Genomic DNA, 27,643 nt, shown 5'->3' on the forward strand with positions numbered 1-27,643 from the left:
CTTTATTTTAATAAAACTTGAAATTATAGCTATTTTTTTCATATTTGCAGGACTATCTCAAGCAGGTGCTGGACATTGATCTTCATGCACAGATCCATTTCGGCAGGGTTTTTATGAAACCAGGGTATGACATTTTTCTTGTGTCAAAAAATATATATAATATGAGTTTTGACTTACACTTTGCTGGAGACTTTTTGTTGAAAACTATGATTTATTACACTTTAATATTATGTCTCTTTCCTTCTAAGATATTCACAGAACATTTAGCACAAGAATAATCAGTACCTAAATTGGAAATTAATGTGCAAATAACACCAAGCAGTTTTTGTCCTCAGAGCTATAGGGTAACAAGGGCTTTACCTGAGGTCACTGAAACTTATAGAGCACTGAGAGCACATATCCTCCTTCAGCAGCAGAGACACAACTGAGTTTAGCTCTTAGTTAGGAGGAATAATTAGCTAAATTAAGAAGCTACTGTACTTCCACTGCCCCCTATCCAGAGCAGCTGCTTCTCCATTAGAGTTCTGGGATCTCTTTCCTCTCTACAGGAGCCATGAGTCCCAAAATCTCCCTCCTTCAACTGAATAACTGAATTTGTCTTAAAAAGTGGATTTGAAGGGCACTTTTAATTCTACCTTACAGAAGAATATTTTGTAACTTGTCTCAAAAATTGCTATGTATGTATATATGCCTCTGAACTTCCTTATGAATGAACACTAATTTGTTAAGAGTTAGCCCTATTAATAAAACAAAGCAACTTTTCGAGACTACTACTTCAACAGCCTCTAGGTTAATCTAAGTTTTCATCACCTCACATCTCCGTTACCACAGTAGCTAGTAGGTTTGTTTTCAACTATGGAAGAATTTTCTCCCCTTACAATTTCCAGACCTATTTTCCTCTCCCTTTTTGTCCCTCTTTCCCCACCCTACTTTTCACACTTCCCAAGGAGAGAAGGAATAAAGTTTGTATGTCATATTTTATATAAATATTCAAACCTTGGACTTTTCCCCATAAACAATAACCACGTTGTTGTTCAGTCATATCCAACTCTTTGTGACCCCATTTGGGGTTTTCTTAGCAAAGACACTGGAGTGGTTTGCCATTTCTTTCTCCAGCTCATTTTACAGATGAAGAAACTGAGGCAAACAGGGTTAAATGACTTGCCCAAGAGGCCAAGTTTGAACTTGGGTCTTCTTGACCCCAAGCTCTGTATTCTATCCACTGGGCCACCTAGCTGCCTCCAAAATAACCACTTAGGGAGAAGCGAATGGATGGACTTTAGCTGAGGGTGTACAACCCGTGGCAAGCTAAGAAATGCCTTGCACCAGAGTTGTTGGAAGGAGCAGATAAAAGAACAAACTACAGTGTACTCTTCCCTCACCCCCATACCTAAAGCTCGGAGGTCCTATTCAAGAATCCTTGGGCCTAGTCTATGTAAAAGAGATATAGGGGTGATTTTAACCCTATTCCATATATTTCTGTGCTACTTGATATCCCAGTTAAAGGGATATAACATGGCTGTTGCCTTGGGGAAACCCCTGAAAGTGTGGGAGCAAAGTAAGGAGAGAATTTAAAGGTGTTGATATTCTCATAAGTGAGTAAATGTATTGATAAGTATTCAGATACTCTCCAGTTGCAGTAAAGGCCAAGTTGAGGGCTGAAGTACTAATCCTGATGAATTTCCTCATCTGTACCTGGTCAAGATACTAAACAACATCATTATTTTTATGCTTAGTACATTTGCCCTTTTTCTTGTCATTTACCAGTATATTTATCAACCATAAATCTTGGATTACCCCACCCAGGTACTTTCCGTGTTTCTGTATATTTCTAAGCATCTGTGGAAAGAAATACAAGATTAGGACAAATCCATTACTAAAACCCCTCAGTTTCAAGAATTCAGCAGGCTTTACTAGCTGTGTGACCTTGAGCAAGTCACTTAACCCTGATTGCCTCACTAAAAAAAAAAAGAAAAGAAAAGAAAAAAAAGAACTCAGCAGGTTTAATAGATTGAATATAATCCAGGGGTGGAGAACCTTGGGCCTCACGTGGCCCTTTGACTGAATCCAAACCTCACAGAACAGTTGCCCCAGGTTCCCCACCCCTGAATATAGCCAAATAGCTAACCATCTTTATAACATATACTATTGAAGCTATTAAATTGCTTGAATTTTTTTTTAATCTAGGAAATAAGTTATATAAAAAGTTATAACTAGGATTAATATGGTTGAGGAAAATATTATAAACCAAAGACTGCCCCTGGAGCAAGCAGCATGAAAATAGCCTCAGTTAAGGAATAGGTGGCTCATCCTAGCCCACCATCTGGAAGCTTTCTACTTGAATTTCTTGCTAACTAGCTGCTAAGCTCTTGTTGTTTCTACCCTACTCTAAATTTAGCACCCTGGTAGAAAACCCTGGCTGCCTCTAGCCTAGTTATAGCTCTGATAGAGGACAGCATGGGATAGTGAAAAGAGCTCTGGATATGCAATCAGAGAACCTCAGTTCACATTTTGACTCTGTTACTACGACCTGTTTGCTTTGATAGGGCAGCTAGGTGGCACAGTGGATAGAGTTCCAAGCCTTGAGTCAGAAAGATTCATCTTGCTGAGTTCAAGTCTGCCCTCAGATACTTCCTAGCTGTGTGACCCTGGGCTAGTCACTTAACCGTGTTTGCCTCAGTTTCCTCATCTATGTAAAATGATCCAGAGAAGAAAATACACTCCAGTATGTTTGCCAAGAAAACCCTAAATGGGATCACAAAGAGTTGGACTAATTCAACATTCTCTTTGTAATAATAATAATAATAATAATAATAGTTTACATTAGATAGCACTTTAAAGTCTCCAAAGTTCTTTATATATGTTTATTTCATTCAATCCTCACAACAGTCCTCTGAGTTAAGTGGAGCAAGTATTATCTCCATTTTGCCGATGATGAAAATTAGATGATAAAATTTAGAGTGACTCACCTAGGGTGTCACATAGCTAGTATATGGCATAGCCCGTACTCAAAACCAGGTCTTCTGAGAAGTTCGGTACTCTTTCTATAACATATTTTAGTTATAAACACTATTCCTGCATTCTTGGGCTATCCAGGCATGGGAGTGAAGTTTCTCCTCTATGACTGAGACTTTATTATTATTGTTGTTGGGAATGTGAGACTGGCATTAGGATCTCTCTAGGTTCCCTCCATAGGTATCAAGGTTTGCTTTTTGTCAAATTATGCATTTTTCAACGGTCTAGAAGGACTGCTAGCTGATTTGACTAATAATGGATCTTTGAGAACAAAGTTCCTTTTGTCTTTATCCGTTTTATCACACAGACCATTCATAGGATGATCATCGTTTTAAGTGACCTTAGCAACTACTGAGTCTAACTCCCTCATTTTACAGATGAGGAAACTGAGACTAAATGATTTGCCCAGGATCAAAGAGCTCCTTCAGATGCCATTTAGTGGAACTTTGTGACTCAAGTCTAGTGCCTTATCTACCACACCACACTGCCTCTCTTTCCTACTGACAAGAATATTTGTTTTTGATAGATATTAATTATTTTACCATGGGTATTCAAGTGTTTTTGCTAGCTGTTGCCAATTTAACTAATTATACAAAGGACATTCCAAGTGAGTTTCAGTGTACTTCTTGTTAACCACAAAAATGAACTGATATGTTCTCTTTGCTGTTTAAAGTATGCAAACATCTCCTGCCCTCACTCCTAGAGGAGAGTTATTGGTCTAATATCTATGATTAAAAAATTCTCTTAACCTCTCTGCTATTTAATTTGGATATTCCTCTTTCTTCATTCTTTGTTATTCAGGGTTTTTGTGGGTTTCAGGGGCTTATCAGTCCTTAATGGTTATTCTTCTTCCCTGGAGTCATAATACCCAGTTTGTGACTTCAGTCATTTGCATGCATGTTTGTCCTAGTCTGACTACCCCAGAGAATAGACAATGTGAGCTGAAAAGTACCAAAGAAATTGCTTCCTAGCGATAAACAGAAAATAATTGCTATTTAGCCACAGCATTTTTAAGATAAGACACTTATGTTTATAATCATTCACATTATACAGACATTATTTGGTAATGACATTTTTGTGTTAATAGGATTCTGTTAAAGTGAATTGGTTGCAATCCCATTTTTAGCCTTCAGATTCATAAATGACACAAAGCTGAAGCCCAGCCTCTCCAAAGTAAATTACAAGGGGAAGAAGTGATTCCTTTGTCTGTAGGAAAAGGGAGAAGGAAGCATTTGGCCCAAACCAGCTCCATCCTGTTCCTGGATCTTTGTGGGTGGTGTTTTGTTTTGGTGAATGGCTGGGGAATTTAGGCGGCCTCCTTAAAGACATTGGAATGTGGAGAGAAATAAGAAGAATTTAAGGGCTATTGCTACTAGATAGCAAGCAGCATTAAAATTTCTGGTAAAGCTCTTTCCACCCACCACAGGCAATTATGTTGTTTCATTTTGGAACGACTGTAATGTCGACAGAAGCCTGTTCTCAGGCCTTTTATGCAGGATTATTTTTGTACAGGATTCTTTATGCTATTTGCCCTTCTTAATATACCAGTTCTAACAAGTTTGGATATCTCTTTCTTAAGCCCATAGAAGATTAGAAGCAGCCAAAGATTGGCCCCAGACTGCAGTGAGAAGTGTCAGCAGATAGCCAGACTCCAAGAAAAGAGGTAGCAAAGCCATAAAGACAAATCACAAGAACTCAAAAAGTATGGGATCTGTGGTCATCTAGAGAAGAGATCACTGCAGTGACCCTGATGACCTCCCAATATCACTGAAGAGTAGAATAATGATGTTTATAATAATAACCTTGAGCCACCAAATTAAGACCTCTGACCCACTTTGGCACATTCTTTAAAAAAAAAAAAGCTAAATGATTTTCGGTATTCTGTGAGTAAGAAGTCAGGTAGACATACAGTATATCTTAGTAAGAGCTCACAGTTAGATAGTGCTTTATATTTTACAAAGGGATTTCATTCCAATTCACCAAACATCTATTCAGTACCTACTGTGTTCCAAGCACTGTGCTAGGTTGGTGAATAAGATACAACACGTAATGTTTCTCAGGGAGCTTTCCTTTAAGGTAGGGAGTGCAGTCCTCAAATTCAAGATGAGGAAATGGGAGCTCAGGTTGATGGTGAAGTGAGTCACCGTAACAACAAAGTCATACAGCTAGTAGTAGGAATCAAACATCCAGTAAATATACATCAGAGCTCAGACCCCAACCCAAATCCATTCCTTTTTCTGCTGTGTTATACTGCCTCTTAGTATAAGATATCAGTTTTAGAAAGATTTTCACTTATGGTTAAAACAAAAAACATGGCAAGAGTTTATACAATAAACCCTAAGTGTTCTGATTAGCTTAGGTTACTATAATAAAATTTGATCTTTATAACAAACTAACAGTATGTCCAGTAGAAAGAGCTCTCCAGCACTGAGTAGTGAGCTGGAAGGTATATAAGCCTAGGAGAGTAAAGAATTGAGTAATTGGAAGAGTAAAGTGAGCTTTGGAATTTATAGTTACACATTTGTACCACAAGCAGATTAAAGGGAGAAAAATGACATAGAAAAAAATTGGATATCTTGAGAAAGATATTAAAAACAAGTCTGCTTAAATCCTTTTTAAACACTTCTTTAGTGTTCAAGGGGCTATAAGAAAGATCAAATAAAATAAAGTTATTTCATAACACGTGATCATTTCTATGTTATACTGACATAATAGGAATACCTCAGTATTTGATTCAATTGTATATTTTATATCTAGTACTTAAAAACAACTTAATTTCTCTCTAGCCTGCCAACAACATTTGCAACCTTGGACATTGATGGTGTAAGAAAAATAATCTTTGCACTACCAGGTAAGAGAAACATAATTTCTGTGGCTTCCTCTGAAAAAGGGACAGAAATGTTTTGTGCTTTCCTACTTAAATCTTTTGAGTTCCATATCCTAGACGCTACTTCTTTCTGGCCACTTACCCTTCAGCTCGTCATAGAGAGCTGACAGGTGATGATTATGAGTAAATCAGATGACCTTTGAGTTTCCTTCTGGTTCTGAAATGCTATGATTCTATAATAATGTTAATTCACCTCTACAACTCCTGAGAGCAGAGATCCATGGATTCTATGGAGAAAGTCCAAAACTGCTCTAGCCTTCAGAAACTGAAATCTTAGCCAGGTTTGCAAATACACTGATGCTTCATAAGCTCTTTGCCAGACTCATTACAGCCAAGTCTCATTCAGGATTTTCTCCTGAGCCACAAGACCAGTACCAGTCATACAAGACTGTTTAGACACCTGTGGTAACTAGGCCTCATTTCCAAACATACAAAAAAGTTCATAGGATCATACATGTGGAGTTGGAAGAGGCAGACAGTCCAGAGGCTTTCTGGTCCAACTCCTTTCTTTTTACGGGTGAGAAAACTGAAACCCGGAAAGTAATTTACTGAAGGTCATACAGATCATAAACCATCAAAGAGGGCACCTGAATCCAGGTCCTCGTTCCATTGTTCAAATGTTGCCTCCTTAATATGGTCTTTCAAAAAATAAGCAATCAGATTCAATTCAATCAGATCTGATATTTACAATTCCTTTGGATTTGGGGTGGTTATTTTTTATTATAAAATAAATTTAACAACTAAGTTAATGTTTATATATAAAGGTAAAGATAAAGAATATTTGATATCATGTAGAATAAAACACATGTACTCTAAAACTTCTGAAACTTTAAAAAGATGTTATAAACTTTATCATTAAGGACTTAAAGCAGTATACAAGAAAATTAGCTGTCGGAAAGCTTGTTTCCAAGGTGAAATGGTGAAAATATGATGAATGATGGGTCCCATGGCCCTTTCATCCCCCAAATATAACTATTTTTCTATTCCCATTATTACAAAATTGTGTTCCATGAAGAAATGATTGCTTGTGTCACTTCTTACTTCCTTTAGTCTGTAAGAAGATTGATATAGTCATTCTTTTATTTATTCAGCACATTTTGAAGCACCCATTATTTGAAAGGTAAGCAGCAATATGACAGTCAGTCAACTAGCATTTATTAAGCTCCTCATATGTTCCAGGCACTATGCTAACCACTGGAGATATAAGGAAAGGCAATAAAACAGTCCCTACTCTCAAGGAACTCACAGCCTAATGGGGAGCGGCAAGCCAACAGCTATGTACAGACGAGAGAGGCAGAGTAAAATGGGGCTGATGTCCAAGGGAAGGCGCTCTGTGGCCCTGGCAAGCCTCTTAAACTCTCAGTGCTCCCAGGTGACCCTAAGACTGTGCATTGCACAGCAGCTGCTGATCTGCCTCAGTAGAGTTACCTTCCTCCCTGGAAAGAATAGGATCCTAGACCTAGAGCTTAAAAGTGACCTTAGAGATGATCTAGGCCAGCTCCTTCATCTTACCGTTGAAGAAAAATGAGGGTAAGAAGTTTGTTCAAGGTCACAAAGGTAAGCATCAGAGGCAGGATTGGAACCCATTGACTGTCCACAGTCAATGAAATCAAGTCTGAGCCCCTCCCACCCCCCAAAAAAACATTACAAGGCACTGCCCTAGGTTCTATACAAACATACATGATCCTTGCTGTCAAAGAGCTTACAATCCAGTAAAGGGGACAAGACCTATATACAAATAACTGTAATACAAGACAGACTGTGTTTTCCTACAGTTATTTGGTAAATGCACAGGAGAGGTACAAAGTGTTATGGAAGTTCAAAAGAGGAAGAAGTCTAGGCCTTCCTTCTAACCCATTCCTTCACATACTTATCCCTAAGTGTCTGTCTTTGTATACTTGAAATCACAGGCAAGTAGAAAGGGTACAGTTTTCCAGGAGAGGTTAGATAAGGAGAAGGTGGAAAAGGGTTTCTGACCTTTACACTCACAAGTGCCCTGGAAGCAGGGGAGCTCAGGCTCTTTCCATCCCTGTCCCTTTACATTTAGTCCCATATCATTAACCTGTCTGCCTTGTGGGGCTCCCTGCCTCAAATGCCTTGCTTCATCATTGGGGGCTCAATCAACCAGAAGCATAAATTAAGTACTCTGCTGTGTGTGTGCCAGGCACTGTGATGGCAAAGACAAAGACAAAAAGGAAACAGCCCCTGCCCTCCAGGAGTTTACAGTCTAGCTAAGGGAGACATGCCCATATATAATTATATACGAAACAGAGACAAGGTGATTTGGGAGGGAAGGTTCTTGCTGCTAGTGGGATCCACAGTGTCTCCAAGAAGAAGGCTAAGCCTGAGGGGAAGGGAGGGGCCTAGGGATTCTGAGAGATTGAGTTGGGAGTGTTTTCCTAGGCATGTAAAAGCACTGAAGCAGGAGATGAATGTCAATATGAAGAAAAGTAAGGAGGTCAGTTTGTCTGGATATTCACATACTATAATGGAGGGAAGCAATATATGAGGCTGTAAAGGAAGGTCGGAACCAGGCTGTGTAGATCTGTAAATGTCAAACAAAAGAGTTCACATTTGATTCCAGAGGTAATAAGTAGACACATATCAAGGTCAGATTTGTGCTTTAAGAACATGTAGACCTGCACCAAGGTAATGGTTATGTGAGTGGCGAGAAGGGGTCAGATTGGAGAGATATTGTGGAGGTAGAAAAGGTATGGCAACTGACTGAATAGGTGGGATGAGTGGGAGTATGGGATCAAGGATGACACCAAGGATGTGAACCTGGGTGACTGAAAGAATGGTGATGCCTTCCACAAAAATAAAGAACTTCAGAAGAGGGACAGGTTAAGTAATTTGCTAAGACAGTTAAGCCTGCAGAGCTCATTCTGTTACTTTCTTCTACCTTTCTAAAACAAGTGATCCCTAATGCAGCCATCTCTTGTGATCAGACAGTCTAGTCTCAGGACTCAAAATTCTCTCCATTCACAGAAGTGTTTTCTGACACCCATATGCCCACCCCAGAATGTCTCACAGAAAATGCATTTAGCATATTTAATTGATTTACAGTCTCTTAGTTGATCATATAACCAAAGGCACATTAGAGTGAAGAGCTACTGACAGTGAATTAGAAATTGTTTCAAACTGTTACTACAGCTTGGAATGTTCTCTGTTCATTCCTCATGAACCAAAAGAGGGCAGCAACATCTCACATCTCAGATTGTAAAGAAAGCAAGGGCACTCACTATCCTCCAAAACTAGCTAGCATTTTCAGCTTTATGAAATAAAAATTATATCTGTTTTCCTCAGTGTCAAACAGAGCATTTACCAGTCTTTATGATTTTTAAAAACAATTAATTTTAAATGCTGAAATGGGAATATAATCTCTTTTGAATGAAGTTCATTCCCTGGACGGAGAAGTTAGTCTGTCTGTGCTGATTTCTTATCTACTTATGCAGAAACTTAATTCTTTCATTTCTCACACTGGCCTTTTCCAGAAAAGTTTCCTTCTTATATTTTGAGTAAAAGGAAGAAGTATAGCTACCTGATAGATCCATGGGATTTTACGAAAAGTGAATAAATTTGATTCTGCCTCCTTAATGGCTCTCATATCCATCCAATTGGCCTGTGTTCTCCCCTCTCTAAGTCATCTTTCATACAAATGCCAAATTGATATTCCTAAAGCACAGGTCTGAACGTGTTACTTCCCTGCTCATGAAGCTTCATTGGCTCCCCATTGCCTTCAGAATAAAACATAAGCTTCTTTGGTAAGCATTTAAAGCCCTTCACAACCTGCTTCCAGCCTGTCTTTCCAGGCTGATTACACATTACTTATCCCCCTATTCAACTGCCCCTTTATATGATATTCCATCTGTCCTCCATCCTGGATCACCTTTCCTTGTCACCTTTACCACTTGGAACCATCAGTTCCCTCCAACGCTCAGCTCAAATGGTAGAAAGGGCCAGATTGGGTAGGGGACAAAAGAATAATTAGTTCAGTTTTGGATGTATTAACTCCTCTGTCTCCAGTTCCTCCCCTCATTAATCCATGCTTCACACATTTGACAAAATAATCTTCCTAATGCACAAGTCTTCTCAAAAATCACAGAACCTTCCAGATGCCTGTAAGATAAAGTATAAAATCCTTAGCCTGTCATTTGAAGCTCTCCACAATTTATCTCCATTTAGCTTTCCTACCATTTTTCACATGCACTCTAAATTCCAACTGAACTAAGCTATTAGCTATTTCTCAATCTTGATCTCCCATCTCACACTCCCATCCATTCATGTGGGATGTGCTCCATGTGTGGTATGTACCTTCTTCATCTCTAACTGTTAAAATCCTTTCTTCAAGGCTCTGCTAAAATTGCAGTCTTCTCCAACCTCTTCCTACCCTTACCCCTCCTCAAATTTTTGCAAAGCACCCTGGTTAGGTTTCTCCTTTGCTTCCATCACATTCTATATTGTATTATACTTCTTATATCCCACTAATAGCTTTTAAATTCCTTGGGGCAGGGTCTGGGTTATTTTCCATTTTTTTATCTCAGGTGCTCAACACAATGTCTTTCATACTGTAAGCACTTGATACATGTTTGTTGAATTGAATTGAGCTTTAGGTATGAGCAGATGGGTAGGGAGATGTCCAGCAGGCAGTTGTAGAGCCTTGAAGGTTTCAAATTTCTTTTCTTAAAAGAGCCTTATGAAGAAGAGCTAAAAAAAGAAAAAAGACTGAAATCTTACTCCCACCATTCATAGATGGTTGTGTGAAAGTATAGGAAATTAACAGACTCATAGAATCAAATAATTTCTGAGCTTGAAGGAACCTTAGAAATTATCCAGTCCAGATCTCATTTTGTAGATGTGGAAACTGAGGCACAGAGAAGTCAAGTGATTTGACCAAGGTTATATAGCTAGTTAGTAACAGACTAACTAGACTAGAACGTCATTCTTTGGACTCTCATTCTAGTTCTCCTTCCACTCTACCATACTGCCTTTCTTCTGAGAGGAAATCCTTCTTGAATAATTACATTTTCTTTCCTCAATTCCTTTTTCCAGTTTTAAGTGAATGAATTTATTTATCATCAGATGTTTCACACTGATTTGAGAGTGTTATAAGCTACCTTACTTGTCTGTGCCATAAGGGATATGTAATCAAGGAAATAGATGATTAGAAAGGGAAGTTGACTGGTCATATGGTTAAGAGTGAGAGATAACAGACAGATAAATTGAATCATTAACTGGTACCTACAAAATATGTGAAGACTCAAAGGAAAGCCTCCAACATGTTGGAATGGATCCCCACGGACCAGAACTATCCATAATGAAAAGATAGAAATGTGACGCAGTCTGCACCAGTGGAAGAAACACCATACATGAGAGAGGTCATATACAACATCAGAGTATTGAGGAAGTCGTATGAGCATTCAGAACAGCTGTCATGCTTCCTCTTAAAACAGCCTGCCTTTCGCTGCTAGGCCAAAAGAGCTGCTATATATGGCATAGCATTTTACATAATCACTTTTATATTAGGATCCTTTTAAATCTGAGGTGCTTCAGAAGTCAGAATGGCTAAAGATCAGTCACTTTTATGGAACTAGAGTTAAACTTCAGCACTTTACAGTTTTCAAAGCTCTTAACTCAAAACAGCCCCAGAGGAACCTTATGTGTACACAAAATTAATTGAAAATCTAGCAATAAGGACATTAATTAGGAAGCATTTCTTTATTTATACTGTGAATGATTGACTAGTTTTATTTTTCAGGAAATCCTGTGTCAGCTGTGGTCACCTGCAATCTCTTTGTTGTCCCAGCACTAAGGAAGATGCAGGGAATCCTGGATCCTCGACCAACAATTATCAAAGCCAGGGTAATGTTTTCCTATTGTAGCAAACAAACAAACAAAAAACTCAGCTTTAAGGATCCACTTTTTCAACTGACTGTAATTACTTGGAGTGTTAAGTTTTTACAAACAAGCCAAAAAAAAAAAAGTAAAAGTAAATGTGGAAAAAGCCAGTCTCCTCTGCTCTCCTTCCACATCCTCTTCTGAAGTCATCCTTGGCTTCAGGGGGAAATAATCTTCACAGAATTAAAAACCAACTAAGAATCTCTGAGAATGAAAAACTAAGAATGGATATTAAGGAAGCATATAGCCAAGAAAAATGTCCAGGTCATAGAGGGCACTACCCTGACCACATAGGATTCGAATCAAGCCTCCTTCCTTGTTATAAAAGCCCAGTATGTAGCCATATTTACACAGATGTATGCTCTTCCACCTATCCTAGACTTATTCAGTGCTTCTACCATGGTGAAGGCATGCTGCAAGATTCTGGGATTACAGAGATGAATAAGTCATAGCTCCTACTGTCAACAGACTGCCAACCAACAGATAATAAAAGCTGTATAAGAAAAGACTGGTGACAAATAAGGAAAGATGAGCATAAAGGATTTTAAAGTATGAACACTAATATCGAGAAATAACACTAAAGTTATTTGGAGTAAGTTTAATTTCCTCTTTCCTTCAGTCGCCAAAGTAATGTGAACAAAACGTGATTATGTTCGTACATTTTTCTCACTCTGTAATGAAAATCTTTTTTTAAATAGACAAATTCTAAGACCAAAGACAGATATGGCAAAGAATGTCAGACATGGAAGGAAACTTAAAGACACCTAATCCAACCCCTATGTAAGGAGGAGTCCAGACTAGGGGTTATCTAGCCTGTGCTGGAGAAATCCTTCCTTAATGCACATATTAACTCTATCTATGTTCTGCTGTGTTGTTGGGCTTTTTTTGTTAAATATTTCAAAATTACATTTTACTCTGATTTAGCTGCACTTGGGAGTGTGTTTGACACCTCTACTGTAGAATAACAGAAAAGTCTTCCTATTTTGTTCTCATAACAAGGATGACCTTGATACCTATGTAGATTGTGATCATAAACGTGTTACATAGATGAAGAAGTAGGCATATAACCCTGAAATTATTGACATTTATTCTGCCCCTTTTTTTCTTGGGGTGATAAAGTCTGAAATTTTTTACATGTTTTTGGTTTCTCCCTCTTCTTCAAATAACAAGAATTGGTGCATTGGAGATACTGGGACCCAGGGTTCATCTCAGGCTAGCTGCTGAGTCTCTACCTCCAGTATAGCCAAATACTTTATTAACATCTGAACTGTACACATCATGAAGGAAGAAGAATTGCTTTGGGTTCCATAAAATATTTTATCTAGGACTAACAGTATAAAATTTAAGAATTTTTAGGCTTTAGAAACATAAGACTGAAAAATGAAGGGTGGAATAGTGTGTGGACAGGACTTTTTCTTCCTTAAGTCAGGTAGTTGACGCTTACCATGTCAGTACATTTCCATGTTTGGAATGGAAGTCCAACAAGCAGTTCAGAAAAGCCAATCAGACTTTTTTTTTTTACTGTAGCATTTTTTTTTAAATTTTGAGATCAATCACCAAAGAAATAAATACATAAATTTCAACAAAAAGCGGAACACCCTCTGACCAAACTAGAGGTTATTCACTATGCGCCTTATTCACTGTTTAGATATCATACTAAATTTAGGAAACAAGAAAAGCCCTGTTAGTGACAGTAGAATACTAATCAGAACTTTCTGGCACTAGGCAAAGCCCAAAGAATCCTTTTGTGCTTTGCGTATGTTAATACCTACAATCCCTCTTTTTTGAGACTGACATTTATAGCTGCATTCCATTAAACAAAGCTGCCTGGATGGGCTCCTTAAATCAGGCTGATGCTCTATACATTGTGTGCATAATGCTTCCAGTTTCCTGTCAGCTAATGGGAATGCAAAACTTGGTCCAAGAATCCATCAAATTCCTGTCTCCCACATAGCCATATCACTTGGTCTGCCCCACAAGCCTCATGATCTTGGACATTTGCATCTTAAACACCATCCCTAACTTTGCTTTAAAGTGTGAATCCTACAACCTCAGCTTTCTAAATGAACAAAGAGGCCAGTCATTGACAAAAGCCAGTGGCATGCTGACCTTAATTTATAGTCTGGCCTTTCTCAGTCTTTCTTGGCTCACCCTGACCTGCTTTGCGGAAAAGCTACACATTGTGTCCAGGGACTGGTCTCTGCTTTGGCCACAGGGGTGCAGGATGAGCCACATGTTTTTTTCACAGGCCAGAGCACGTTTCACCAGAAGGTCAGCCATTCAGTGCTGCAGTGTTTTACAGGATGCCAACGTGGAGTATTTGCTTTCCCTGTTTATTTGATTGATTAATCATGGTTAGAACTGAAGAAGCATTTTCCTCCTTCTTCAAGAATCTTACATTCATTCTTTAGATAGAGACAACTTTTTAATTATAAGTTTATACAAGGTACAGCGTAGAGATAGGTACTGGATAGTGACTGAACATATAATTTAGTTAATATAGGAACTTCCGAGTGAGGGAATGCCTTCTACCAATGCATGTCAGCAACCTCCCTGCAATTTTAATCTTAGAGAGTTGCCTAAAGCAGGGGATGGTTCAGTGTCTTATGCAAGGTCAGAGAGCCAGTATGTATCAGAGGTGAGCCTTGAGCTCCAGTCTTCCTACCTCTGAGGCCAGCTTTCTATCCCCTGTGCCTGTGGGGCCAGGCTATATGTATACAGAATGAAAACAAGGTGAAGGAGGGGAAGAAAATGGGAAAGGCCTCCCAGAGGAGCTGGAGCTTAAGCTGAGCTTTGAAGGGAAATAGGGCTTCTGTAGATGAGGAGGGAGTGGGCGCTATCCATGCAGATGGCCTGTGCGAGGCACAGAGACAGGAGTGTTGTAAGTGAGGCACCACAAGGAGTCCAGCAAGGGAAGTAATGTAAAACAAGCCTGGAAAGGTATTCCTTATAGATAGAGAAAGCAATCAGGATTGCCACGCCCTACTAGAATCTCTTTCCTTATTATTCTTCCAGAGTACAGAGAGCTCTCTGCATGCTGTAAACATTGAACAAATACTTTGTAGCTGATGTAAGCATGAAAGCATATACAATCTGAGCCTTGAACTTACACACAGACTCATAATTATTAATGTGATGTTACGCTATTGTGTGATAAGCTCAGCCTTTACTGAGGTCCTACTAGTTACAAGGCAATAATTTGCCAAATAATTCTATTAAATGTAATATAGGGTTTGTTTTTTTTAAAGGAGGAATTTTGAAAGGCAGACATGCCATCAAATCAGGTGGCATAAGGGAATACTAAGGTGTATTTGGAAAATAGAAATGTTCCTGAACAAAAACATTTGAAATAGACTTGCCAGCATGTGTAAATGTTTCAAGGTTTTCTCAGAAGTTTGAGGCAGATGCTTCTCAAGGACTACTGTTGGAAGACCAATAAAGTCAATGTTACCATTGTTGGAGGTCTTATTGGAAACACCCTAAAGAGTAGAGCAGGAAATCTCTTCTGAGATCGTGATCCACCAAGCCTGAGCAGGCTTTTATTCCTAATGTGGATAGTTGAACGACCATTCTGTTCTAAATTGGAAAAGACCTTTGAAGTCATCTAGTCCACCCGGCCATTTGCAATCCACACTTTGAGAGACCCAGAGCATAGAAGTGGCCTTCCTAAAGTCAGACAGACAAACCTAGGATTCAAACCTGTTTTTTTTTTATTCCAAAGACAAATGTACAAGGTAGCACAACGGTCCCATGATGGAGACCTGGATTATTCTCATACTATGTAAAGTTATCTAGATGGTCATTTACCTGAAAAATAGATAAAGAATTTCCTCCGTTTCCTATTCTCACTTCATGCCTATAATAATAATGACAGCTAATATTTACATAGCGCCTGCCATGTGCCAGTCTCTGTGCTAAGCACTTTACAATTATTATGTCATGGGCAGCTAGGTGGTACAGTGGATAGAGCACCAGCCCTGAAGTCAGGAGGACCTGAGTTCAAATGCGGCCTCAGACCAAACACTTGACACTTACTAGCTGTGTGACCCTGGGCAAGTCACTTAACCCCAATTGCCTAAAAATAAACAAACAAACAAAAACCAGAAAAACCAATTATTATCTCATTTGATCTTCACAACAATCCTGAGAAGTAAGCACTATTATTATCCCCATTTTATAGATGAGGAAACCGAGGCAGACAGCAGTTAAATGACTAACTCAGGTTCATGCAGCTAGTAAACATCTGAGGCCAGATTTGAACTCAGGTCTTCCTGACTTCAGGCCCAGTGCTCTAACTACTGTGCCACCTAGCTGCCCCTAGACTTTTATTTATAGGATACTTCAAAAAATATTGTGTGAGCAAAAATAATCCATACTGATGGAGCTAAAACATCTCACTGAATTAGCTTGCACTGTTTTCTCACCAGAAATGTCATACTGTTATGTAACACAACCAATACATTACATTTCTTTATATCATTCTCAGAAATAAAGAGAAATTGAGAGAACAGTGGCTTCCTTCAGCTACAGGCTATAATAATCATGATTGCTATTCTAGACAAATATAATGTTTGGTAAAGCACGTATACATTTTACTGAAACATCCACCCTGTGTTTATGGTTCATTAATAAAAAATGCTGTTAGATTTAATATTTTTTCTGCTCAACGTACTAACAGTTCATAAATTTAGCTGACAGTAATAATTTGAAAGCATTTAACATTTTTTATTTTACAATTAGCTGTGGCAGTGCCCTTTGTCTTCACATCACAGCCACTTCCAGATATAGTACTCTCCAAACCCCCGACAGAGAAAAACAGTTAAACAGCATGAGGCAGTGGAGAGGGTCATAGACTGAGAGCTGGGAGGGGAAGCTGAGACCTGAAAAGATCAAGGCCCCACAGGTAGTGATGGAGGCAGGATCTAAACCTTTGTCCAGTGTGCTTTCCATCGTACCTGCTGAAAGAATGCTAACTATGGGGCCAGGCACCTTGGCTTTGCCATGTACCTGCAACCTTGGGAAAGCCACTGCTTCCTCTGTACAATGAGGCAGTTGGACTAAATGACCTCCAAGGTCTCTCTCAGTTCTCCATCTATAACCTATGATCTCATCTGAGAGCTTATACAATATTCCACACCTGCATTCCACTACCACCCCACCCCACCCCACTCCCTCCAAGATTAGTCCTCATAGCTACTCAGAATTTGGCCTCATTTTAGTGTTCTTTTTACTTACAAACGTTGTCATTGTGTATACTGTTCTACTGGTTGCACAGAACATTTCAAAAGAACAGGTAGGAGCAGCTAGGTGGTGCAGTGGATAGAGCTCTGGCCTTGGAGTCAGGAGGATCTGAGTTCAAATCCAGAGTCAGACACTTGACACATGCTAGCTGTGTGACCCTGGGCAAGTCACTTAACCCCAGTTGCCTCACCAAGAGGGGGAAAAAAAAGACCACATAACAAATCAAAATTTATACACACAAAAAGAGCAATCACGTATGAGGCTGAAAGAGCAAGAAATTCAAGTCAGAGACCAGATGATTTTTTAATTGAATTAGTAAAAAATTAGGAAAGGAAAAGTAAAATAAGATTTTTCAAGGGCTTTTAGCTATTAGGTTTATGAATAATAATAAATACTATTGTAGCCTATCAGAGCTGATTTGTTTAACCTGTGGTTATGCTTTTGTGAACTGTTGGAAAAAGAGATGCCACTAGAATTATCTCCCTCTTAGTGAGTCTTTAATTATTTCAACATTTTTTGTGTTTAGTATACTACCAGATAAGCAGACCTGTGCCAAAGATAAGGCAATGTGTATATTTTGTTTTGGTTTTGTTCTTTTGGGGGAGGGGATATAGGAGGGATGGTAGGCAAGGATAAACTTAAGAGCCCTGTGAGGCTTTTACAAATCTGTGTAACTTGTTCTCAAATGCAGTGGACTGATTTTGTATTTGCTTATTTGTGTATATGTGTATCTTGTGTATTTGTGTATCTTTCCCTGGAGCATGGAAGCTCCTTCAAAGGGTGCTTTTCTTTTGTGATTGTTTCCCTAGAGCAGTGCTTGGCACTTAACAATTGTTTGTTGGTGGGCTGATGTAGATTGGTTTCAGGGTCCTGGCAGGCAGCATTTTAGAGTGCCCTTATCTTCTCAGCCCGGGGGCTCAAGAGCCAGTCTGGACCAAAGTGAGATCTGCCTGGTTAGTTCTCAGATTCGACTGAACTCTTTTCTAGGGATTGAAGAACGCAATTATCAGTTGGCCTTGGGTGGAGCTATCCAGAGATAAAAGAATGCCAGTGGCATAAATACTTTCTGGCAGGAGAGAAGGCTGTTACCTACTTCTTGAAAGTGGCTAAGGAGTTTTCTGACCCTTCTGATTTTTTATGAATAATTTTTTCTAAAAAGGTGCAATACATTTTTGCCTTCATAATTACATTCAGATATCTTAAAAACTGTATAGATTTTTAGCTCTTAGCAAGAAAAGTACCATACAGTTACAGTATTGTTTATGTGATTGGGTCTTAATTTTTAACTTCATAGAAGATGATTTTGTTTTCTTTGACTGTCAACCCAGGCTTTAAAACAAAGCTTGAAGGGGAGACCTTAGAGATTTTCTACCCTAGCCTCATTTTGTACATAGGAAAATTAAAACATACGATGGCTAAGTAAATTGCCAGTTCATAGGGCATGTGGCAGACCTAGAAATAGAAACCGTGTCTCCTGAAGATCTCAAGGGAGATATCAAAATTATTATAACATGAAACAACTTAATTACATTAGGCTCATATGATATTAGAGAAGACGTCACTACGTATGAAAAAAAAGTATAAACTGAGTTTCATGAATCACATGAGCAGCAAAGAGTAAAGAGGTAATCAAATGGGTGAGATTTAGCCAGAAAAGTCTTCTTGGAATAAATAAATTTCAAGCTAGGTTCTGAAGGAGATGAAAAGCTTGGATTGTAAAAGGGAGGAATGGTGTTTCAAAGGCGTAGTACAAATGGGTGGAGGCTTGACCTGTTCCTAAAGTAATCAGATTTCCATTTTGTCAAGATTTTATATAATTATGATCTCTTCTGATTGCAATAGACTTAAGACTACTTAAAAGGTAAGGGTTTGTCTGAGAGAAATATTTTAGTTCCCACATATTGGAGCAAGCTTTATTCATTCTGACATTGGACTAAACCTTGGAACGTATAGAATACCCTTTAGGCACCTGCTACCGTGTTTCTTGTACGTGTTGTTTGTTTAGCTTATCAGATTTATCATGGAGGGTGAATTAAAAGCCAAACATAAAAGGGGTAGAATTTAAATCTGATTGGCTCAAAGCCTGATTAGTTAGTCAATGATCTATAATGTGGGTGTACTGTTTGTGCTATGTCAGTCCCCAAAGGATTTCTTTGTCCTTTTCTGTACCATGAAACAGAGTCACCTAGAAGAATTCTTTTAGAATGTCAATGTTCTGGTTAATCCAGATTGTTATAAGCCTTAGGAAAAAGTTTATTTATCAGCTATAACAATGAATCTTATTTTATATGTATATGTATGTGTGTATATATGGATATCTGTATCACTAGACATGTTACCTATATGTGAGTATATAGATATATGTGTGTGTTGATAGATAGATAGATATAGATACATTTCTTAGTATTAGAGCACCAATGAGAAAATCTAAAGAGAAAAGGGAAGATGTGCAATGTCTTCGTGCTGGGTTTTGTCTGTTTGTTTGTTTTCCTGTTCATATACATTCACATTTTTGGAGAATATTTATTCACTACTTCATAAATGGCTCTGATTCTACCTGATTTGTACTGGATGTTCAAACAATCAGTGTAATTCAGGAAGCCCTTCTCCTCTCATCTTTCCCTCTCTCTCCCACCAGGAGTAAAAGCTTCCAGTCCTTTCCTCATCATTCCACCAAAGGCCCCTGCCATAGTAGAGGTAGCGATAATGAGAGCAGCACTGGACCCCTAGCACTTGTCACGCCCACCACCCCCTTGGTAACATCCTCAGCCACATCATGAGAAAATATCATCCAGTAATCTGGTTTGAACCAGTCACAACCAAGAAAATAAGAGGTTTGTTTTCTTTACCCTTGTTTCTGCAGTTATCATGTGATGTGAAATTGGATCCTCGCCCAGAGTACCATCGGTGTATCCTGACTTGGCATCACCAAGAACCACTGCCGTGGGCTCAGAGTACAGGTTAGTCATACCTGTGTTCAAAAGTGCTTTACATTGGGGCAGCTAGGTGGCGCAGTGGATAGAGCACCGGCCTTGGATTCAGGAGGACCTGAGTTCAAATCTGGCCTGAGACACATAACACTTACTAGCTGTGTGACCCTGGGCAAGTCATTTAACCCCATTGCTTAGCTCCCCCCCCGAAAAAAAGTGCTTTACATACTTGTTCTGTATGATTGATTACTTATCACTTTATATTGACCTGACTAATCAGATTATTAGAAATTTTCCTTTTGAAAATTTGACTAAGTTAAATTATTTCTGCAGATTTGGTCATTCTGACATTATAACAGGCAAGAGTAAAAAATTAAAACAGATTGTTTCATTTTGTTTAGCTGGGATTTACAGATAGCTTTCTGAATTGTGAATGTGGAATTGTAGAACACTTTGTATGAACTACTTAGGGGCATGTGGTGGAGGGAGGAAGAGGTAGGGCTTATAACGGAGAAGGCCTAGGTGGAGTGAGGTGAAGTGTCCTAGCACATTCTCCGATGTGGGTCCAGTTGAAGGTATGACAGAGTCTTGTGCAGCAGCCTCACTCTACCCCACCATGTTAAAATGACTTTCTCCACCAGGCATTCTATCCTAAGTCCTCCAGTCTGAAACGTTGATAACAATGAGTAATAGTCATCTGTCCCATGAAGAAGCATGATGGGATCGTGCCTATTCCTCTGGACAGCTCTACTCTGGCTAGTTTTTCTGCTTAGATAAAAAACTGATCAATAGAGACAATATCCTCAACTGTTATTATAAATACAAGTGAATTTCCATAAATGCCTTTTAAACAAAATCTGAAAAAATCTTAACAAAGAAATTAAAAGCAACTGTAAAGTCTGGAAATGGGAGCACACGTGTCTTTGTCATCATAAACTAAAGCCACTTCTGGTTTCTAAAGCCATGTGGCAATTTTTTGTTACGTTAAGTGTCCTCCATTCCAATTCCCTGACTCTAAAATTCTTGGTCACATCTATAGTATCTCTAATCTAGGTACAAAGACGATATATCATGTCAGGGAGGAAATTATCCTGTCATATTACAAACATAGAGTCTGGAAAAAGCTTTTACAAATTCCCCTTTTTCTGTCATATCAAATAGGTAGCCTGAGTATTGGTTGCATTTTGTAAAATGACATAAAGCATAGCCTATTAAAGCCATGGATGTTGAAGGTTATTGGATTTGATTTTGTATTCCTTCAACAACAATAATCCCCAACAGTCACAAAAACAAAAGATGACATGCTAAAGTAAAGCACAGGTGTGACCATGTCACTCATCCTCCTGCTTGAGAAGCTTCAGTGACTCCTCCATGACTCTCAGATCAGATACAGACTCCTCTGTCATTTAAAGCCCTTCCTAATCCCATTCTTAACTACCCTTACAGCCTTTCCCTTCTACCTTGCACTTCAGCCAAACTGACTTCCTTGTTTTGCTTCACATGACCCCACTTTTTGTCACTGCCCTGTATGCCAGGTGCTGGAGAAATAATATGTATAGATGAGCTCGTGAGTGTGGTAGACAGCACTGTTGGATCAGAGGAGGCTTCACAGAGGGCACCTGAGAAGGAAAGAGAAAGGTTTTGAAATGCAAAGATGAGGAGGGTTTGCATTCTCAGCATGTGGGAAAGCTTATTCATATGCAGGAGCTGGGATATCAGTTTTAGAGAATAGCAATTACTGCCATTTGGCTAGAAAACAGAGTGTGTAAAGGAGGAAGTAATATGAAATAAAGGTGGAAGGATGAGTTGAAGTGTGACTGTGAAGGATGTTTAAATCTTGCCACGCTGAGGAGTTTGCATTTTAATTTGGAAGCAATAGGGAGAACTTCCATGAACCAATGCAGAGTGAAGTGAGCAGAACCAGGAGAACATTGTACACAGCGACAGCAATATTATATGATGATCAGTTGTAAATGACTTAGCTATTCTCAGCAATATAAAAAGGGCTCATGATAGAAGCAATAGGGAGCCAAAGTCTTTTTGTTCAGGGAGTGACAGCAGATCTAGACCTTAAGAAGACTGTTTTAATAGTTACAATGGTATAATGAGGTGAAAGACCAATAAGAAGACTAGAAGGCTAGGCAAGAGGTGATAACCTGACTTAGGATGGTGGTGGTTCAGGCAGAGTGAAAAGGAAGCAGGAGATATAGAGATTAAAATCAATAAGACTTGACACCTTATTGGATGTCGGGGTAAGAGTGAAGTGATGGAAGAGAGAGGAGTCAAGGATGACACCAGGGTTATAAAACCACTCTGAAGAAGAGGCATGTTTACAGAGTAAGCTCATTAGTTTTATTTGGGATATGTTGAGTTTGAGATGTTGATAGCAAAGCAAAGTGGAGATGTCCAACAGATAGCTAGTTATTTAGGAGACAGACTGGGGATGGATTCATAGATTTAAGAGTTATCTGTGTAGAAATGAACCCTTTGGTAGTCAGTGAGATCATCATAGGAGACAGCGTAGCTAAGAAGCAAAGGAAGCCTAAAACAGAGATACGGGGACACCCACACTTGGGAGACAGGAGATGGATGATGATGAGCAAAGAAGACTAAAAAGAAACCATCACACGGGTAAGAGAACCCGAAGAAATCAAAGGAACAGAAACCAAGGCAGGAGAGAATGTCCCAGAGGTGTGGGCGGTCATCAGCATCTAAAGCATCCGAGAGACCAGTGAGGACGAGACCTAAGAAAAGGCCATCAAACTTTGCAGTTAAAATCTTTGAAAACCTTTAAGAGAGCGATTTCAGTAGAGTAGGATGTTCAGAGGAAGCTGGGCTTATGGAGGAAGGTAATCGGCTCTATTTTGGACATGGGTGGGTATACTGATTTGGAATCATCTTTGCAGAAAAGATAAATTGAATGCATAGTAGGAGCTGAGATCAAGAGAGTGCATTTGCAAAAAGATCAGAAGTGAATGGATGTAGAATCAGTGGTAATAGATGACTTTATTAGTCACCAAGTCTTGTTAACAGGGAAAGAGAGCATGGGGAGCAAGAGGACAATATCTTGAGGGAGGCCAGGTTAGTGAAGCTCTTTGAGGGAGAGAGGGCACCTGCCATTTGGGAGGGTGAGAGAGCCCTTTGATTGGGAGAGACTGAAGATGAAGGAGAGAAAAATAATGATCAAAGGTGCAAGCTCCCAGAGGGGAAAGGAGGAGAAGGAATCAGGGGTGCATAAGTAGAATGGTTGGCGTAGACAAGAAAATGTGTTACTTTTCTCCAAGTATGGGAAAAAAGGAGCTGTCAGATGAAGTTTTAAGGTATGGAACAAGGGAAATGAAGAAACTGACTATATATAAGTGGCTTCCATTTTCTTAGTCAGTTAGAAGGCAAGGTCTTCTGAGAGAGGGTCTGTAAGGCTTGAGGAGAGAGTTTGGAGCAACTCTGGGGAGCTTGTAGGATAGAGAATCAGGGAAGAATGAAAAGGGTGCAGTGCTGCAAGAGGCCCCGACGCATATAAGGTAACATGAATTTATAAGGTACCCTTTGGTCACAGCTGAATGGCTTCCTTCAGTAGCTTTCAGCAGCTTGGTATTAAGAGGAGAGAAGGTGGCGAGTGGCATTGACTCACAGTTTAGTGCTGGCAGTGTGTGATTGGTGGTAAGACGAAAGAACGAAGGATTCAGGAGTGGTGGATGATGTATAATTGAACTGATCAACTCTAGGGAAAAGACTGTGAAGGAGGGAAAAGTGGCATGTAGGTCATGGAAGTTCAGGACATTGAAGACCTGGGAAGCCAGAGTGTTCAAGGTTGGGATGGAAAGAAAACTACAAGGCAACTACCGAATGAACTCCTTGATGAAGGTAGCAGCCAGAAGAACCTGGACCACGTGATATAGGTAGATGGAGTGAATCTTAAAGGCGGAGAAGCTGCAGACTGAACGGCAGCATTCCAGAAGTAGCAGAGGAAAGCACGGACCGTCCTGAGCCTTCTCTGGGCCCAGGTTTATGTCATTACGGCTGTGACTGTTAAATGTTGCTGCTGTTGCTGCTCTTGTTGGTTAGGGGGCTGGAGAATGGCAGGAATGTCTCTTGAAGAAACACAGTTTTTTGTGAGCACCAGGAAACTGAATGATCACGAGATAAAGGAGAGTTGGTTAATAAGAAAGCTAGGGGTCCAGAAGGTCCAGTGGAAAAAAGGCAGAAGAGCACAGGGACCAGGGAAGGGTATGGCCAAGCTGGATAGGGTTGATGGCTCTGGGAAAAGTAACAGCAGAAAGGTTTCTGCATCAGGTGGTGGCTCCTCTGCATTACAGGAATTTAGGGAAGCATTAGAGTGGGACAGGACAAGAAATAGTAAATCAGAGCCCCTTCTCTTGGGTGGGTTTGAAGGCCCACATGAAGAGGGTATGGGGTACAGGGAATGAGGAAGTTGGAGAGACAAGATTTTGAAACAAAATTGAAATTAGCTTTGTGTCTTGAGCAAATCACAATGAAAATGGTCTCTTAGAGTCATGTGAGATCTGAGTTTGAATCATACCTTCAGCACTAGCTGTGAGACCACAAACAAGTCACTTAACCTCTCTGAGCCTCAGTTTCCTGCCTTACAGGTTCATTATTGTGAGGATCAAATGAGACAATGAGCTTTATAAACCTTGCAATGCCACCTACATGTTAACTGTCTTTCATTTTTATTACCGGGGAGGTAGCCTGTGCAATCCATACAGCCCCATCTAGCTCTAAAATTCCATGACACATGAAATCTGAGCCTCTCTTCCTTGCATTTTTGTTCGTAAGTTTTCATTTTGGAAAAAAATGCTACAAAAACAATAGATACTTTCAGTGGGTCTTCTGCTAATAAAGAATTCTCTCTTTCAGGGAATCAGATGAGTAGTCGTCTGATGAGTATGCGCAGTGCCAATGGACTGTTGATGCTACCTCCAAAAACTGAGCAGTATGTGGAACTTCACAAGGGTGAAGTGGTGGACGTCATGGTCATCGGAAGGCTATGATGGTCACCAGCGAGAGCAAAGCTTTGATGCATGTCTACATATCATTGACTGTATCCTGTAATATGCAATGGCACAGCTAGTTTTTCTGATTTGGATAAAAGTTGATCAGTATAGTCAACACCTTGACCTATATTTCAAATGAATTTAAATAAATACCTTTTAAAAAAAACACCTAAAAACAAAATCTTAACAAAGAAATTTCTTCTGATTATATCAAAGCAACTTTTTCCTTTCTTGCAATTGCTTTGTGTGTTCAATGCTAGGTCTGATAGCAGTAGCTTTTAGTAGACAGCAGTAGGTGCCTGCAGAACTTGTGTTTTTCTCATCTTTAAAATACAACTACTTATGCTCTTTAAACAAGGCTGTCTGCTTATTTATACTAGCTTAGGAAACACTTGGATTTCCCTTCTTAGTATGCTTCATAACCACTTCACAGAGAGCTTTGGCTTGTTCTTTCTCTTGTATCTCGTGTTTATGTGCACAGTGCCAAAAGAAGACTGTGTGGGGATCGCGTTCTGCCTCGGGGTGTGCCATCCCCTTTGCAGCAGGGTCCGGGGGAATCTTTCATCCCAGCAACCATCTGGCACAGTCCTCTTGGGCAGTAACTGGATACCTTTTATTTGAACAAACAGAAAAAAAAATTGCTTCCTTAAGTGCTGACAGCCTTTTTAACCAATACATTTAAAAATGTACAGAACTAAAAAAAATATAAAGAATCAAAGACTGATCTTGTACAGATATTAGTGTTACCAGCATTCATGTGGAAATTAAACGAGAAGAGAAATAAGAAACCTAACGTTGAACAATTCTGTACCATAACATTTTCTGTAATGATATTAAAACTTAATGAATAAAAAAAATCCTTGATCATTATTTAAAATTTCATTGTGTTAGCTTCATTATTTGAAAAGGAAAAGGCTGTCTTGCCTCTCAAATGGAATACAGCAAGACTGAAAGGAAGGTAGAAGACAGCTTGGCGAGATAAGTTGAACTAACAGGAAACTTTCACTTCATAAATGTTTGAGTCATATAATAATTGGACTTATTTCATCACAGTAGTTGCAGCACTTTGAAGAAGAAGGCTTAGTTGTCCAGAAAGGAGAGAAGAGTAAATTTAACTCATGTGATGTTTCCTGGCCAAGAATGGGTACCTGGATCTCATTTAAGGAAATTACAAATATCTAGCAAAGGCAGGAAACTGGAAAGAAATATTATAATTCATTAGCTTGGAAGACAATGATAATACAAACATACTGAAATTCATAAATCTGTAGTTCTTTGGAAGAAAAGAATATAAGGAATATGAAAAATCACATGTGAGTACCTGGGGGATTTTTAATAGCTTTAGGATAAAAGCAGTCAACATGCTGGGTACTCTGTGAGAAATTCAATGGACATGGTAAATACCGTATCCCTCGTTGAGTGCCTTGGGGGGGGGCAGTGTGTATTAGTTGGTTTTGCTGAAGTTTTTATTCTTTGTTCCCACAGATGGCTTCTTGGAGGGAGGGAGGAATGTATTTAGAAATGAAGATACTACGCCAAAAGCTTTTAAAACATTTTATTTAAAAATTTTAAAAGTAGTAGAAACTAAATGAGTTTATTTTTAAAAGGCAAAATTATTGAAAGGCGAGAATCAAGGGGTTGAGGAGAACAAGAGGAGTTTTTACAAATAGGAAACAGAGAAGAAAGGAGATGGGAATAAACATTTATAAAGTGCCTCTGTGCCAGCCAATGTACTAAGTGCTTTTACAAATATTATCTCATTGGATCCTCACAACAACCCTATGAAATGCTGTTATTATCTCCATTTTACAGTTAAGGAAAGTGAGACCCAGGTTAAGTGATTTGTCCAGAGTTACACAGCTAGTAATTGTCTGAGGTCAAATTTGAACTCAGGACTTCCCTACTTCAAGTCCAGTACTCTATCCACTGAACGACTTTACAGAAACAAGACAGTGGTAAAGGAGAAGGGTACTAAATTATACTAGATAATTCAAACAAAATTATTAAATTAGAGAATGTATAACTATAAATGAATCATGTTATAGAATAAAATAGAACTATTAATCATCTGGCTAATATCAATCAAGAAGCACATATATGCTAGGAAACAATGACAACAAAGACAAAAAAACCAGTCAGTCTCTGCCCTCAAGAAACTTACTGTGGAAAGGCATTATGTAGGAAGGAGCATTTAAGATGGGCTTTGAAGAAAACTAGAGGTTGCATGAGGCAGAAATGAGGTGAGTGTGCATTGCAGGGACAGTCTGCACAAAGGTATGAAGGTAGGGATGGAGTGGTGTGTGAAAAAAACAAGAGGTCCAGCTTGACTGGACTACAGAATGTACAAGAGGGAATAATACGTCTGGAAAGGTAAGTAGGAAGCAGATTGTAAATGACAGTGAAGGACTTTAAATGCCAAAAAGAGGAATTTGTATTTGATCTAGAGGCAAGGTGAGGGGGGAGCCCCAGAAGCTTCTTGAGTATGGGAGTGACATGGTCATACCTATGCTTTAGATACCAACTTGGCAACTGTGTGAAGGATGGAATGGAGAAAAGGAAGGCGGAAGGCAGGGAGACAAATGAAAAAGCTAATGCAATTTTCCAGGTGAGAGGTAGTATGGGCCTGAACTAGGATGGTAGTTGTTTGAGGTAGAGAG

The 27,643-nt window shown here is 39.2% G+C and overlaps 1 protein-coding gene across 18 annotated transcripts in view; it reads left to right on the forward strand.

The window, feature by feature from the left end:
- Nucleotides 1–25,863, forward strand: part of GPHN (gephyrin) — a 789,636-nt gene extending 763,773 nt beyond the window's left edge. For all 18 annotated transcript variants that reach the window (XM_021004811.2, XM_021004814.2, XM_021004816.2 and 15 more), the window contains 5 exons: nucleotides 51–124; nucleotides 5,802–5,866; nucleotides 11,661–11,764; nucleotides 19,905–20,001; nucleotides 24,850–25,863. In XM_021004811.2, the coding sequence (XP_020860470.1) occupies nucleotides 51–124; nucleotides 5,802–5,866; nucleotides 11,661–11,764; nucleotides 19,905–20,001; nucleotides 24,850–24,983 (474 nt within the window). In that variant the 3' untranslated portion in view covers nucleotides 24,984–25,863. The remainder of the gene's footprint in view (nucleotides 1–50; nucleotides 125–5,801; nucleotides 5,867–11,660; nucleotides 11,765–19,904; nucleotides 20,002–24,849) is intronic.
- The last annotated feature ends 1,780 nt before the right edge of the window (nucleotides 25,864–27,643 follow it).

The sequence above is a fragment of the Phascolarctos cinereus genome, unplaced genomic scaffold (assembly GCF_003287225.1).
Source record: "Phascolarctos cinereus isolate Bilbo 61053 unplaced genomic scaffold, phaCin_HiC Scaffold_3;HRSCAF=262, whole genome shotgun sequence".
NCBI lineage: Eukaryota > Metazoa > Chordata > Mammalia > Diprotodontia > Phascolarctidae > Phascolarctos > Phascolarctos cinereus.